The sequence below is a fragment of the Neophocaena asiaeorientalis genome, unplaced genomic scaffold, assembly GCF_003031525.2.
Source record: "Neophocaena asiaeorientalis asiaeorientalis breed wild unplaced genomic scaffold, Neophocaena_asiaeorientalis_V1.1 scaffold118, whole genome shotgun sequence".
Taxonomy (NCBI): Eukaryota; Metazoa; Chordata; class Mammalia; order Artiodactyla; family Phocoenidae; genus Neophocaena; species Neophocaena asiaeorientalis.
In genome coordinates this window covers 10,550,414-10,562,537 of record NW_020175528.1, presented here as the reverse complement: position 1 = coordinate 10,562,537, position 12,124 = coordinate 10,550,414, and the positions used below count along the sequence as shown (strand labels likewise).

Sequence of the window (12,124 nt, the reverse complement as noted above, 5' to 3'; positions counted from 1 at the left end):
ATTGAAAATATTAAAAAAAAAAAAATGAACTCATTCTCTCCACTCCCCTCCCCTACCTTCCCACCCTTGGAAAAAGAAAAAAAAAAGTTAAGTTCTTTCGTTCCCTATGGCATGTTAGTTTGAGGGGTACTATCTATCAATCATCTACCTACCCAGCTGTGTAAGCCAGTACTCTCCATTTCAAAGACCTCTGAGGTTCCCAAGAACTTTCCAGCTACACATCCGTGAGACCAAATTTTCTTCATATCCTTCAATCGGAACAACGTACTATAATAGACTAAATGGAGAACTAGATAAGAGAATCCAGACACTAAAGAGATTAGATTTGCAGAAATGTAAAACAATGCCACTCTTTCTACAATTTTTTTTTTGATTTGGAAAAATAGTTCCTGTTCGTAAAAAACATGTGAAGCATGAAACTGGTTTATTATTATTTTTAAATGAATTAATACATATTTCTAAAATTTCTCAGGTCTAATTTCTAATATGGTAAATACTGAGATATAACTTACATGAAGGCATCCTAAATAAGGTTTATTATAAAGGGGTCCTAAGATCAGAGAGTTTGGGAACCACTGGCCTAAGCTAAAAATGTTGGTATAGCCTTGTACTCGTTCGTCCCTCTCACCAAACACATCCACTTTGCCAGTTCTGCCGCCCCAATAACCTTTCTCCTAAATTCTCTCCTACTCTTTCTTCCCAAGCCCAGGAGGCCAAAAGGACCCACAAGAGACATCCCAATCAAATCCTGGAACCTGTGAGTGTTACTTATTCGGAAAAAGGGTCTTTATATATACACTACTATGTATTAATATAAAGTAAATAACTAATGAGAACCTACTGTCTAGCACAGGGAACTCTACTCAATGCTCTGTGGTGACCTAAATGGGAAGGAAATCCAAAAGAGGGGATATATGTATACGTATAGCTGATTCACTTTGCTGTACAGCAGAAACTAACACAACACTTTAAAGCAAATATACTCCAAAAAAAATTAATTGAAGAAAAAAAAAGGAGAAAGTGTCTTTGCAGATGTAATTAAGTTAAATATCTTGAGATGAGATCATCCTGTGTGATCCAAGTGGGCCCTAAATCCAATAACAAGTGTCCTTATCAGGCACACCCACCCAGAGAACAGACACACAGAGAAGGCCATGTGAAGACGGAAGCAGAAGTGAGACAGATGTGGTCACAAAGAGGCCAAGGGATGCCCGGAGCCACCAGAGGCTGGGTGCAGAAAGGAAACGCTCTCCCCTAGAGCTCCAGAGGAGTAAAAGCCCACCAACGCTCCCTTCAGACAGCCGGCCTCCAGAGCTGCGAGAGAATAAATTTCCATCGTTCTAGGCCACCTGATTTGTGGTACCTTGTTATGGCAGCCACGAAAACCTAAACCACCACCACCACCACCCCCGAGGCCCGGAACGTCAGTGACCACCTAGCTCGTCAGTCTTTCTGCCTCAGTGTGACCCTCAGAAGCACCAGCCCTTCAAACTGAGACCCTTAGTCATCTTAAATCTCACTCCCCTAACACCCTTGAACGGCCACCTCGTGGCCTCCACACAGCACACAAAGGACCCCATAACTTGACCTTTCCTTCCCACTCTGACCCGGGTGCCCCTTGCACGCCCCACACCACACCTCAGGCTCACAGCACAGCCCACGTTCCTCCTGGCCTGTGACCCTTCACACCGCACCCTCAGCCCCCACCACTGCTACGCACCCGCCAAGTCCAAGGCTCAAAATCTCCTCCTCTACCAGGTCCTGTCAAAAAGCGGGTCACTGCCGCCTGTCCCCACAGCACTTCGTACATTCCCCTCGAATAACGCGTGAAACACTGTACCCCGTATTTGCAGGTCTGTCACTCCCTCCAGACCAGGGTTCCTCAACCTGGGAACCACGGACGTTTGAGTCCAGATAAGCCTTTGTTGTGAGGACTGTCTGAAGCACTGGAGAGTGTTAGCGACGTCCCCCGACTTCTGCCTACCAGATGCCAGTAGCAGTTAACACACGTGCGCGCACACACAGGCACCCATAACTGCAACAACCCAAAATGTCTTCAAACACTGCCAGTGTCCACAGGGGGCCACCCCAGATGAAAACCGCTGCTCTGTATTGAAACCTTTGGGGGCCCAGGACCATATCCAATGCTCCCAGCATCTGTTTCCACTTTCATTCGTAAAAGACATTTTGAGTCCGAGGTTTGGTCCAGGCACTGTGCTCAAAGCCAGAGACAGAGGAGGAAATACAAGTCTTAGGGCCTGTCCTCATGAAGCCACGGCTGGCAAAATGCCTACAAGGTGCTCAATAATAGTGACTGGATGACAGAATCCGTTTGGCATGCACACATATAGTCACGCTTCCTTCGGAACATGGCAAATAAAACCCAGGGGCTAAAATTTTTCTCCTCTTCTCACGCCCGAGCATTTCATAACTAAGGGGGATCCCTTTGTATACAGAATGCCATGTATAAGTGTCACTCCCTGGAAGTGGGCAACTGGTGCAGCTTGTGTGTTTGTATCTCCAAGAGAGCTCCCCATAAATAAAGGAGAATCTCAACCAAGAAAATGAAAACTGGACAGGCTCAATCCCCAACACAGCCCACAAAGGCCAGTGCCAGAGCTATCTGTACCAGAGGCCATGGACAGGGCTGAGAACCTCCCACCAAAAAAACAAGACGACAAGAGCGCCTGAGCTTCCAGAGTATTCTTCCCTCTGCCCAGGAGACACCACACATGGTTCTGGCAGGCTCTGAGAAGACCAAGTAAATGGCTAGCTGAACAGTTCCCAGCTCTCGCAGAGGCACTGGGTGCCCTAAAAATGCAGGGTAGTTCTCATTGCCAGGGCAACGCAAGGGTGTTTACCAGAAGCGGAGGCTGTGTACAGAGGGGAGGCCAAGTAAAGCCACAAGAACAAATCAGGGCACACAAGTGCCTGGCCAAGATCTGCCTTCACGAGTCACTTTAACCTCTCTGGGACTCAACTTCCACTTGTATTGAATGAGGAAAGTGAGAGCGACCTATCTCTAAGCTCCCTTCTAGCTCTAAACACATCTGGTTCCCCCCGCCCCCCAGAATGATACAGACCCACAGAATCTCCCTCTCCAAACAAAACCCAATAGGGATCTCCCTCCCTTCCCACCAAAACTCTTTCTGCCAGAAATGGAAACAAATGAAGGAGCCGTTTCCACATCCCCTCAGCTTCTGAGAGGCGCTCTGCAGAATTAAGCACCAAACAGACAAGGTGCAGGTGATCTTTGTCTCTTGCTGTACTCAGGAAGCCGGAGAGTAGGAGAGTTCTGGGAGAAAAGGCTCAAGCTGTGACGGTTTGAGGGGGACAACACAGAAATGGGAAGTACCATGACAACCTTCGAATGCTTTCAGACACAAGAAATTGACAACTGGCCCAACAATGGTTTAAACCATGTGGACACCTCTTGTTTACTTAACAAGAAGTCCAGGGAGAGGTGGTCAAGGTCAGTTCAGTAGCTTAACAATTTCATAAAGCCAGTGAATCACCTCCACTCTTCATCCATAGGCTCACTGCCTCATGGTAACAAGACAGGTGTCCTAGCTCCAACCATCATATCCTCTTATTAATTTTCCAAAGACAGGAAGCTAAGGAGCTATCAGGGCATCAAGAGAAGGCACTCTCTCCCTTGCCTGTACTTTTTTCAGCAAGAGAAAAATATTCTTCTCCAAAAAGTCACAAAGCAGATTTCCATTAAATCTCTTTAGCCAGAATTCAGTTATATGTTCACCCCAAGCTGCAAGAGAGGCTAAGAAAGTGGGGATCTGGCTTTAAATTTTTTTTTTTTTTTTTGGGAAGCAAGTAGGGGAAACAGGGTAAGAATGATGGTAAAGTAGCCAACAAGGCATCTGGCACATACAACCATACCCAGCACTGTGTGGGGAAATGCTTAACAACCAGCTTTCAAAAGAACTAAAACAAAACAAAAACCCCTAATGCGTAGCATTTGCCAATTTCCTTGGTGTAAATACTCCCTTGATGCCAAATTTCAAGTCACCAGCATGATATTAACCAGCTCACAAAATTCCTGAAATTTTAATAATCAGCTGGTACCACTGAATTGATACCTCAACATTTGGTAAAAATTAAGTTTACAATACTCCTTCCACATTCAAAACACTCTAGATGACTAGATATTATTCTCTCCAGCTCATAGGTGAGGAAAATGACACAGCACCCCAAATCACACAGCTTAAGTGGCAGGGATGGAATGTTGACCTAACAGCCCTAACCCAGCCTCATCACAGCTTTGACACGTCACAAGTGCCTATACCTACACCCTCAAGATCGCTCTGCCTAAACCTCAGCTAAAGGGGCTCTAACTTGGTTTGGAACCAACAACAAAGATGCACTCCAGTAAACCCAATCAAAGTTACCTAATAATTATTAAGTTACTTCCTCCAATGACACTGGTAGTGCACATTTATTGTTACAGTGGAGAATACAGATTAGTACAAAAAAGAAAATAAAAATCCCCCCTACACCCATCCTTAAAAGAGAGCAATTGTCTACATGTGGGTGATAATCCTTCCAGATTACGTAGACATATATTTTTAAAGTAGAAACCATGCTATTGGGTAACATAAGGACACTCTTCTTTTTAATGTAAATTTTCCAAAACAGAGAAATAGAGAGGACTGTACCATGAACTCCCTTGCTGTCATCACCCAACTTCAGAAATCCTCTAAAAACAATGAGAAGTCCAAGCGTTTCCATGTTCCCTTCTCAGAGTGGAATGTGTAGGAGGTAGGCGCCTCCCTCCACACTTCCCTTGGATTTCTCTCCTGCCTGGCCTTCCCCACTCAGACTCTGAGGTCAGCCCTTCTCCAGGCTTAGGCCACCAGCTCCTTTCATCGCTGCTCAGAGAACACTGGGGAAGGGAACTTGTAATCATGCTCACTCGTCTTATGGATCCCTCTACCTTCTCTAATTCCTGCCTACTCGGGTCAAGAAGCCTCACAGCTGGGGTTCAGAAGCTCATTAAAGGAGAGTTTCAGAAGAAATACATCACAATTCTTTGGAATTTCCAACTTCCACTTACTCCATTCTCCCACCTGTTTTATTTTCACCTGGATGGATATACACCCCTGAGAGGCACTGCTAACCGGTTCAGCTAAAATCCTAGGGCTCTGTTCATCCTCATTTTCTCCCACTCAGTGCCCACCCAAGGCAGTCTGCCTTCCAGACCTCACTTCCTGGTCCTCCGCCTTCCTAAGGGATCACATTTTACCTCTACAGGTGCCAGACTAAGTGAAATACCCAACAGGCTAAAGGATGGTGGCTGCACCCCAAATTAACAGCTTTACATGAGTCCCCAAAGAGCCTAGTTGAAAGCCCAGGCCCAAAGTCAAATATAAACTCTGTAGCCCCCAATAAGTTCAAAGAACATGCTCATGGGACAAAGCAAGAACGGCTCCCCTGAGCCCCAAGTTTAGCCAAGTGCACATAGAAGGGAGCTGTGGATATTTCAAGCCCAAGGCATGGAATTCTAGTCTGCCATAAACCATGTACAGCTGACAGAAAACAAGCCTATGCTGGGAATCATGGGTATTAGAACAGAACTTCAGGGGGGACAGTAGCTAAATGCATTTGCTCTGAATAGTGTATTTGTCTAAAGACTCCAACACATCAAATAGTGGGGAGCAGGCAGGAATAAGGGGGGAGTCTGGCTTACAACGGTCTCTACAGGTAAAGACACAAACTAAAGCAGTGGCTTTCAAAACTTCATGTGTTTGGGAATCACCTAGAAAACGCGTTTAAAATGCAAATTCCTCAACCTCCTTCCCAGAAATTCTGACTCAGCAGGTCTGGGGTGGAGGCGGGCGCATTATGGCGGCATTTTTAAGGAGCATCTTTGACAACACTGCGGCAGGTGTTGGCAGTCCCTGAGAAATGACAGCCACTTGCGTTCCTCCGCCACAAAGTTTTTGTGGCAACACACTCCTGTGAGCAGTGGAAGAAACAGGGCCTCTCACCCAGTGCTTTTTACACTGGTTCTGGCCTAAGAGTCTCAGGAGGAATAAGTTAAATACACAGAGGCCCCTCCCAAACACTGCTATTCAGGGAGGTCTATGATGGGGCCCTGGGGCCAGCCAATTCATCTCAGGTCGAAGCTTTCTCCCTAAACATCTCCGTCTTTTGGTGCCCCAGGCAACTGGTCAACCTGTCCTCTCATCCCGGGCAACTTCATCAACATCCTCCCTCTCAGAGGTTATTAAGAAACAAATTTTCACCGCCCCTCCCCCCAACCTCCCCAGCTGTCACTAAAACAAGCATTTAATGTTTTAAGGGTTTTAGATGCTAACAAGAAAACAGGCGTTACCAAAATAAAACAAGCACTGGGACAGTTAAGAGTTATAAATACTCATAACTGCTCGTTAAGAGCTCTGTCTGCATTTTATTCATTTCTTCGAGAACTATTTACTGAGCACCCAGTCTCATCCCAGGCACTAGGCAGTTCACAAGTGTGGACGCCACAGACAAGCCCCTGCTGTCCTGCAGCTTACATCCTAGTGTGGAAGGAAGACCAGGGAGAGGATAAGGATTCTAATAAGGGAATTTCTGACAGTGACAAGCACCGCAAAACATAGGAACACTAATGAACTAACAAGGATAAGAGAAGATGAGTTACAAAGACGGTCTCCTTGCCAGCTAGTCTCTATAAGTAAATGACAGGAGACATGACCGCAGGGGCAGCAAGGGACAAGAACCTAAACACTAAGGAGCGGGGCCTGCTAGGAGAGAGGTGGCCAGTGGTCCCACCGCACAGCCAAGAGGCGGCTAAGCAAATCAGGAGGGGCCAGATCTCCAAGGGCCAGGGTCTTCGGGATGTTACAGGTATAATGAAGCCCCGGGATCATTTAACAAGGGAGGGGTTATACTAAGAGTAGCTGACCTGTACTAAGCACTGTTTGTGTGCCAGGCACCATTCTAATCTCATTTTATCTTCCCAGCAACCCCGTGAAGTAGGAACCAATAAGTAGGAACACCCCACCCCACCCCCGCCGTTCCACAGGTCATATCTGAGTCAAAACAGGCAGTAGAGGGCTTCCCTGGTGGCGCAGTGGTTGAGAGTCCGCCTGCCGATGCAGGGGACGCGGGTTCGTGCCCCGGTCCGGGAAGATCCCACATGCCACGGAGCGGCTGGGCCCGTGAGCCATGGCCGCTGAGCCTGCGCGTCCGGAGCCTGTGCTCCGCAACGGGAGAGGCCACAGCGGTGAGAGGCCCGCGTACGCCCCCCCAAAAAAAAAAACAGGCAGTAAGTGATGGAGCCAGACCGCAAAGCCAGGTGGTCTGGCTACAGGCAGTGGTTGTGGAAGTGACCAAGGGGCAGACGGGCGGGGCCTCGAAGGTCTAATTCAGTAGGGAGTTTGAGTTTTATTCCAAGTGTGATGGAAAGCCATTGGAGGGGGGCTGAGACTTTCTGACTCGTTCCCTTAGATCTAAGAGAGGGGACTTCTGGGGAAAGCCCACCGTACCCTGGCTGAGCTGGCTGCTAGACCAAACTACTGAGACTTCGGCCACAGAGATGTCTAACCCTGCCCTGCCTGGGATGGAAGAGCTCTCCAGCCCCTGCAGAATTGGATGCCACCTTCGCTCTAGGTTAGTATCTCAAAGTGGAGCCCCGGACCAGCAGCATTAAATCACCAGGATCTTGTTAGAAATGCAAATTACGGGGTCCCACCTCAGCCCTACTGAATCTGAAAAACTCGGGCCATCTGTTTTTAACAAGCCCTACAGGTGTGTCGAGTGTGACACATTATCCACAAGGAGCCATCCCCACCCCCATACCCTCCCAAATCACGCTGTACTGGTCCTCGGGCAGCCTCTGCACCGCGCACCAAGCCATCCTCCCCTCTGGACCCTACTGGCGGGGTTCTATGGCTCCTCATGCCTAGAAATCTCACTATTGCCCCAACCTACTTTTCTAAGTAATTTGATTTCCTAGAAACATTGACTATTCAGCTATTTAGGCCTCTTCTACCCTGGAAGTAAAACTTCTCTTCCTTTCTACTTCTAGAGTTTAATTCTGCTTTCAGCCTTGTAGCCTCCAAAGTAGACAGCAAGGATAATTTCTGCCTTAACCTAGACTCTCCCTAACACCCCTCAGTCACCAGATTTCTCTTCATTCACTCATTCCCACTCTCATTTATAAATTCCTACAAGTGTCCATGCCCTCAGCTAGGAACTAACTGCGCTAGGTGCCGGGTACTTCAGGGATTGCTCAACAGCTCTCTCAGCCCTGCCCTCGTTTCTGACCCCTTAGTGGGGGGCTGGGGGGCAACACGCAAATAAATACAGAATTACAAATTATCTACATGTACTAGGAAGGCCTCTGAGGAGGCCGCTGGGCTGAGACCTGAATGATGAAGAAGCAGTCCTGACGGTAGTTTAAAACAGCAAATATTTGCGTGTTGAATCCATGCCATACTCTGGTCTAAGTGTTTTATGTTTACTATCCATATAATCTTCCAACAGCCCTAAGGAGCAGGTAGTATTCTCATCCCGACTCTACAAGAGGGGATACTGAGGCACAGGGAGAATAAGCAGTATATGTAAACAGCAGAGCCAGGATTCAAAACCAAGCACACTGGCTCCAGAGCCTACCTACCCTCCTAACCACAGGATTCGGTGATGAGAGCAGGGTGGAATGGTGTGGGTGCGGGTGCAGGTGGAAAGGCAGACAGGGGTCCAGGCAGGCAGAGTAGCACGTGTAAGAGCCCGGGGGCAGAGAAAAGTCAGACTGAAGCAGAAAGGAAGTGGAAACTGGTGAGCGGTGAGGTGAAACTGGGGAGCGGCAGAGGGACTGGAAATGTATTTGGGAAATGGACGGGACAAGACGTGCTGACAGGTGTATTATGGGGTGTAAGGGAGAAGGAGGAAACAAAGAGAACTCACAGTTTTCTGGTGCCCTATTTTCAAGGCTTGAGGACAGAGGGTAAAGTATTATAACACAAGATATACTAAAGTCCCACGGAGCGCTGAGGCACAGCAAGCTCTCAAATGAACAGACTCCATCGATCAAGCAGGTTAAAGCTTCCAGTCCCCACCCCACCCCACCCCCACCTCTCTACAGGAGGTCTTCATTCAAGGGTCCCATCCTGTCCCCCGGGAGCTAGTTTCCAGAACACTATTAGCCCAGGTAACAGCAGTAAAAGCTGCAGCTCCAGTAATAAGAATAGCTTTACCAGGAGGAGGGTTTTTCTCACAAAAATGTAATGCGTTTAGGACCAGGGTTCTCAAGTTTTTCTCAACAGCACAATGATGCTAATTTACAAATGAGAAGTGATGCGGCTTGCCCGAGGCCACACAAATGCAAAGAGGCTGAACCAGAATCCAATTCCAGGTCTGCCTAACTTGGAAGCCCACACTTCCTCCATTAAATCAGCATTTCCCACAGCGTGGGACAGGTCTCTGTGATGGAATACATCAGTGGTTTTAGATGAACTTTTTAAAGTTTTAATCCTTATGGTCTTGTTTCAATATGAATAATCATATATGTGTGTATATAACATCAAATAAATAAAAATTTTAAATGAGATATATACACGATTTGATATGAATTTTTATATATATATATCACATCAAATCCATGACTTCTTGTGTATTACTGCCTAAGAAACAGAAAAGGTTTCCTAAAAGTTAAACATTAGAATAAAAGTACAGGTGATAGAGGGATAGAAGAGAAATGTTGAGGTGACGCAGAAATAACTGAAGCTTGTGAAACACTGCTCACCACAGCACCGCCCAAGAACAGCCAAGCACCTGTTCCATGTTGTATTCAAATCTGGCTACAGCCACACATAACTCTGACTCTGCTCCAGAGGGATAAAATGTTGGTTGCCTCTGGGGAAAGGGAATAATATCAGAACAACGCAATTTAGCATAAATCATCCTTAGCACAGTACTGGTCTTGACAGAAGATACTGTTTTGGTCATCCAACTCCTCTCTGGTGATTCACCACACACCTTAAGTCAGGTAAGCTTTCCTGGGCCTCAGTTTCACTTTGTCCAAAGGAAGTTACAAAAAGCAGGCTCTAAGGTCACTTCCAGTTTTAGAGTTCCATAAAATGTCATAAATACCCTAAAATCCAAAAGTATTTTTTTCCAGAATCATAGAGGCCCCAACCCTGAGTGAGTGTAGACCTGAGGTGTAAATGTTAAATAACCCCACAAGGCATCCCAGGCCCCCATCCCTTAACTGGGGAGATGCTATCAATTATGCTGCCCTCTGGAAAGATGTGACAAAAGACATTAATTACAAGATGATATGTCCCTGTCCCCTCCAAAACTTTAAGAATTTTCTGCCACAAATGTTTAAGTTATTAACTTTCTCTATACTTAGTTGTTACTGTTTGTTATTTCGTCTGTAACAATTAACTTTATTCTGGGTGGCAGTAGCAGGGAGAGAAATGGGTAGGGAAGAAATCTGCAAAATCTCATCAAACTCCTATCCTCATATTAAGCCTCCACTGAGAAACACCTGTAAAACCTTCCAAGCTTCGATGTGAATTACTCCACGGATGTTCGAACACGTTTAATATGCTAACCTCTAAAAGGAGTCGTCACTCCTTATCTTTCAGAAATATTATTAACAAAACAGTTTAACCAGAACAAGCATTCTTCCTTTATTATTGAAATAGATACATTCATCAAAAGGGAAGTCTTAAGGACCCTCCTGGCCTTCTTTACAAAGCCCCTTCTGTGATGTCAGTAGGCCTGTAAACTTTTAATAGAAGGTTTTTAGGTTCCCAGAAAGAGAAGTTTTGAAATGTGCTCACTTCATGTTTAGCTGAAGACAACAGAGGATGGGTGGGCTGCAGCTGGCAAACTCAGAAAGCACAGCTGGGTAGCAGGTGATCTTAAAAAAAAAAAAAAAAGCAAATCCCAGGGCAAATCGCGTAGCCAGGGGTGATCATTATAACTGGAGAGTTGTTACATAATTACTTGTTAACTACTAACAAACATATACAAGGTTTCAAAATGCCATGGTTACTCTAGCCATCGAAGCTAGTGTATCTAGTGGAAGAGTCCAGGTTCCTCCAATTAATTTCATTCAAAGAAACAAGCAATCCCAGGACCTATTCCCTTCCAAGGTAACCTGACTGCCTTTACATATACAAAACAGCCTCCAGCAATTAAGCCAATCGCCTCTAGGGATGAAAATCAGTGTTTCCCTTTCATATTGATTTTTAAAGGGGAGAGGGGAGACAGAAGTACGTTACAAGAGCTAAATATTCATCACCTCGACAAAAACGACTTCCACTCCAAACTGGAAAATTTGAACAGAAAAGGTCTTCCGCCACCCCACCCACAGCCGCCCCTGCTCGGCTGGCGCAAAACCCAAGACCTGTGTCGGATGCACTGCATTCCAACATTTTTCAAAAAGTTTACGAGGCTTTACCGAAGCGGCGGGGAGAAAAATAAAGCAGGCAAAAGCCGGGGAGAGGGAGCTGGAGGGTTTCCGTAGGGAAGAACCGGGTGAAGCGCCCGGCTGCGCCGTGCAAGGCCCCGTAACGGGGAAGCGACCCGGCACCCGGAGAGCTAGCGCCCCCGTGGCGCTTGCCCACCCTTCCCCCGCAGCGCCGGCGATGCCCGCTGGGCCAACTTGGCCCCGGGTCAGCGCTGCGGAGCGCGGCCCCGGTTGCCGGGGAGGCCGCCGGCGCCCTTACCTCCTTCTGCTTGGGGTCCTGCGGGTAGACGTCCGGCGGCCCGAGCCGGGGGCGTTTCAGCGGTCTCTGCTCATAGCTGAGAAGCCCGAAGGCGGCCATGATCTCTCATGTTAACCGGCGAAATGAATGAGAGTTGGAGCTGGAGCAGCCGCCTCTGAGCACCAGGGAGCAGCACTTTGCAGACAGACTCCCTCTCCCCCTCCTCGCTCGTGTGGCGCTGCAGGCAGGAATAAAGCAGGTTGGATGCTGCCGCTGCCCGGCACGCAGACACGCACTGATGGGGGCAGCCTTCGGCGGGCACCCTGCTGCGCTGGAGCCCCAGGACGCACCGCCAACGGAGGGGCTCGAGGTCCACCTGGATCCTCCGAGGCGCCTGCCTCCTGTTCCCCACCACCCTGTCCCCAGGGGGAGGAGCAGCTGATGGG

At 47.5% G+C, this 12,124-nt stretch overlaps 1 protein-coding gene across 1 annotated transcript in view; it reads right to left on the bottom strand.

Moving 5' to 3' along the window:
* MED12L (mediator complex subunit 12L) overlaps positions 1–11,875 on the bottom strand; it is a 313,136-nt gene extending 301,261 nt beyond the window's left edge. Inside the window, exon 1 of the mRNA XM_024769070.1 lies at positions 11,700–11,875. Coding sequence (XP_024624838.1) covers positions 11,700–11,798 — 99 coding nt within the window. The 5' untranslated portion in view covers positions 11,799–11,875. The remainder of the gene's footprint in view (positions 1–11,699) is intronic.
* Between the last annotated feature and the right edge of the window lie 249 nt (positions 11,876–12,124).